The 4,100-nt window shown below is 50.5% G+C and overlaps 1 protein-coding gene across 2 annotated transcripts in view; it reads left to right on the top strand.

The window, feature by feature from the left end:
* CENPS (centromere protein S) overlaps positions 1–1,005 on the top strand; it is a 10,390-nt gene extending 9,385 nt beyond the window's left edge. For both annotated transcript variants that reach the window (XM_039235008.1, XM_039235005.1), the window contains exon 5: positions 584–1,005. In XM_039235008.1, coding sequence (XP_039090939.1) covers positions 584–733 — 150 coding nt within the window. In that variant the 3' untranslated portion in view covers positions 734–1,005. The remainder of the gene's footprint in view (positions 1–583) is intronic.
* The last annotated feature ends 3,095 nt before the right edge of the window (positions 1,006–4,100 follow it).

The raw sequence follows: 4,100 nt of genomic DNA, 5'->3' as shown, positions 1-4,100 counted from the left end.
TTCTGGCCAGTTGCAGTAATTGCACTGGATGGCTGCAAAGCTCTATTGTTTTTTTTTTTTTTTTTTTTAATATTTGTTCATTTATTTTAGGGTGGGGAGGGGCAGAAGGAGAGAGAGAGAATCCGAAGCAGGCAGCAGGCTCTGTGCTGAGTGGAGGGGCTCGATCCCACAACCGTGAGATCATGATCTGAGCCGAAGTCAAAGGTTGGACACTCAACCGACTGAGCCACCCAGGCGCCCCAAGTTCCACGTTTTAACCCTTCTGATTATTTAAGGAGCTCCTTCCTACCTGTTTGGTAGGCGTGTAGGCAGTAATCAGTTGATTTTTGTAGTTGATTACTTCTTCCAGAAAAAATGGGAAGTTCTGTTTCACTCTAAGGAATGTAACCCAGGCTTTTCCACCCAAATTCTTAGGGAGGCATGTGGATTCCCACTGCCTCCCGCAGGCTTATAAAATGGCACAGCCAGATACAAATGTATTCCTTCCTTCCTTCCTTCCTCCCTCCCTCCCTCCCTCCCTCCCTCCTTCCCCACCTTCCCTCCCTCCCTCTCCTCTCTCTCTCTCTCTCTTTCTTTCTTTCAGCTAAAATACATCACAGAGAAAAACGAAGAGCTCACTCAGTTTAACTCAGAACAAAGAGCAAAAAAGAAGAAGAAGTTAGAGGGAGAAAACAAGAAACCAGTGGAGCCAGCAGAGGCCGGAGCAGCAGGAAGGGACAGTTCGACTCTGTAGCCACCACGGGCAAAGGCAGGCGGCCTTCAGCGGGGAGGGTTGCCAAGAGCCGACGTTGCCACAGAAGGATTTTCCAGGGGATCAGCAGAGATTTAAACAAAAGGCTAAGAGGCTTGCCGTGCTGCGTTCTCAGAATCACTGGCTGCCGGAGCTGGTGTCAGAGAGACTCTCCAGCAGGATACTCCTTCTCCAGCCCCCGCTAACGGCATGGTTTGAGTGGCAAAGATTGGAAATTCTATCTCTTGCTAATAAAATTGTGTCAGCAGTTTAAATGTGGTCGATTTTTTAAGAAAATATGTTAGTTCTATATTCTATGTAATTTTTCAGGCTGACTGAAATTTTTCAGTCCTTGAAAGATGAATAAAGCTCTTTTAGTTCTTTTGACCAGCAATAAAGCTTTCAACCTGGGTCACTTGTGACCACGGGTAAACGTGATGTTTGGAAATTGTCCGTGTTACTTTTTAAAGGTGATTTTCTCCAGAACTCACTTGATGCAGCCTTTCTCTTGCTTATTTTGTAATTTAACTATAGTTCTACGGCCGGAAGTTTTCCTGGAGAGGAAAACCTGGGCTCTTCCCAGATGCTTCAGCGTGTCGTGTCCTGGTTCAGATGTGAGGGCTGGTCCTCCCAAGCGCCCGGTTCTGCTGTCTTCTCTCGGGGGGTGTCTGGGAGGCCCGGGGTGCGCATTTCCCCTCCAGGGGGAAGCGAGGGAAGTGGGGGGCAGCGTTTGCAGAGCCCAGTTCTGTGCACCGAGCTGCCCCGGAGGCTTCCCATAGTACCTCCGTGCATTTCCACAGCCTTATCAGTGTGGATCTCATTATCCCCATTTTACTGACATGCAGACTGAGGCTTGAAGAGGTTAACTCACTGCCCGGCTCTACGGATCAGAGACAGTAGTCACACTGGGGAGTGCTGACTAAAGAGAGGGCAAGAGAGACGAGGACACGTGTTTGGATAGAATTTATACCACCCGTGCCCAACTATGATGAGCAAGAGACACGCCAAAGTTTGACTCCCCGAGGGCGGTTGTGGGCTGTGGTCACAGGAAAGCACTGAAGCCAAGCTTCTCGGCATCAGGCCCCGCAAAGGACGAGCCATATCATCTCGGGAAATGACTGTGTGTCACATCGGAGAAAGGAAAGGGAATCCACCCTTAGGTCACACTCCCGCGCTGGTCTGTGCGTGAGCAGCTTCACTTCTGGATATGCTGTCGTGAACTGCACGTCACGAGAGGTTAGACAGTGGATGCCATGGACTTTCCAGAAGTCTTGGATTTGCATCCTGGTTTTGCAACTCCGGTGGCCGTGTGACTTCGGTAGGTTTGTGTTCTCAGTGCAGTGGGGCGCCCAGCACCTTGCAGCGAGGTTGTATGTGACAGGAAGGGGAAGGGGGGGCACTGTTACTGTGCGTCTCATGTTTGTGGATTTCTGGAGCTCTCGAAACTCGGGACACTCACGATTGGAAGTGGTGAACTCTGCGCCGCAGGCGTCCTGTCCCTGGCTACAGGCTTGGCACCTTGGAGCTGCCGTGAGTTTTGGTGTGAAATTTTCTAGCCAGATCGTAAAATTGACTTGATGTCCATGTCATCTGTTGGTTTGTTTGGCACTTTTAATGTGTGACCTGCTTATACTGCAGGTGAGTACGTTTTTCAGGGCTCACGACACGCAAGTGGTCAGACTTTGTAAGGAAGCGCTGACTATTTCCTCTTCCCCTCTGCACATTCGAGATGGGGTCTTGTTTACTCTGGAATATCCAAAGTGATGCCGATCGTCTTGTGCGAGGCCATCTTTGGGGGCAGATGGCAGAAAGGAGTGGCAGAGGGCCCTGTTTTGTGGGCTGGCTTCTTCAAGTGTCCCGGAAGCTCATCTGAATTTTTAACCTATTAGCCATTTACCACATGATGAACTGCATAAAGAGGCTCGTGTCTTTGGAGTGAAGGTGTCCTTGGAACACGGCTGGGGGCAACCTACGTTTATAGTATGTGTTGTCTTCCTTGTTACACCAGTTTCCCCAAGAGCTTGGAATATAAGGTGTGGTGTTGATGTGTTATTACCGAAGTTAACTGGAGCCGGCACCGAAGTTAACTTGGAAGGCACCCCTTTCCGCACACAGCAGCCCCTGGAATGCGGCGGGAAGGGTCGGCACTGGCTCGTACGCAGCCGATACCTTAGAGCCTAGTTGTCCCAGAAGGGTTAGATCGGGACACTTCCTCCCTTTACTGAACCGTGGATTTATAAAGAGGCCCTAGAGGTCATTTAGTCCAGTCTCCTCACCAACGAGGAACTCTCATAGCATTCTGGTTATGGGACACTCGCAAGTTTCTTCCGTATACAGACAAAAGTGTTTTCTAACTTCTTTAAAAATTTCTTAACGTCTTTATTTGTTTTTGAGAGAGAGCGTGAGCAGGCATGGGGCAGAGAGAAAGAGAGAGAGGGAGACAGAAAATCTGAAGCAGGCTCCAGGCTCTGAGCTGTCAGCACAGAGCCCAACGTGGGGCTTGAACTCACAAACTGCGAGATCATGACCTGAGCCGAAGATCATGACCTGAGCCGAAGACGGACACTTAACGGACTGAGCCACGCAGGCGCCCCTTTTGTAACTTCTATCTGGGTCCTGTTCTGTCCTTTAGAATGAGCTGTCTTTGTTTTTCAAGTTTTTCAAAATAATTCAGTACTGCCCTTTTTGTTTTCTGGTGTGTGTGTGTGTGTGTGTGTTAACGTATTTGTTTATGTTTAAGTAGGCTCCATGCCCAATGTGGGGCTTGAACTCAGGACCCTGAGATCAAGAGTCCCGTGCTCTACTGGCTGAGCCGGCCAGGAGCCCCAGTACTGGGTTCCTTTTACTCAAAGTTCCCACTCTGCATCTTTTCAGAAACACATACTTGCAGAAGACCTCAGATTATCAGCTCCCTGCGGACAGGCTTTGGGCTGGAGAAGGGTGGTCACCTGGTGTCTTGTGCAGCGGTGGGCACCCCGGTGTGTAAGAGGTGCCGGTGGAGCAAGCAGAGCCCTTGCTTAGGCTGCGTGGCTCCGGTTGGGGTTCCCACACGTGGCGTGTGGCTCTTCTCTGTCATGGGAGCAAGAACTGAGGAGATGTCAACAGTGGTTCCGAGCACGAGTGCCCGCTGTGCGTTCCACTTGTGCCGGGTTTGTTATTTGGTCCTCACAACGACTCCGTGACGCGGGCAGCAGGCGCTATTGTTCATCCCCATTTCCCAGATGAGGAAACTGGGGCCACAGAGAGGCTAATTAAATAGCAAAGCCAGGGTTTTCGTCTGCAGCCCTTACCTTGAAGACACGTTGCCCCCTCCTTGGAAACAGCCAGTACTGAGATGACACGTAGCCTTCCTCCCCCGCCCCACGCGGCC

Source organism: Hyaena hyaena, unplaced genomic scaffold (assembly GCF_003009895.1).
Source record: "Hyaena hyaena isolate Hyena2069 unplaced genomic scaffold, ASM300989v1 scaffold_94, whole genome shotgun sequence".
NCBI classification, from domain to species: Eukaryota; Metazoa; Chordata; class Mammalia; order Carnivora; family Hyaenidae; genus Hyaena; species Hyaena hyaena.
The sequence above is the reverse complement of the archived record's forward strand: the minus strand, read 5'-3'. Positions and strand labels throughout refer to the sequence as shown.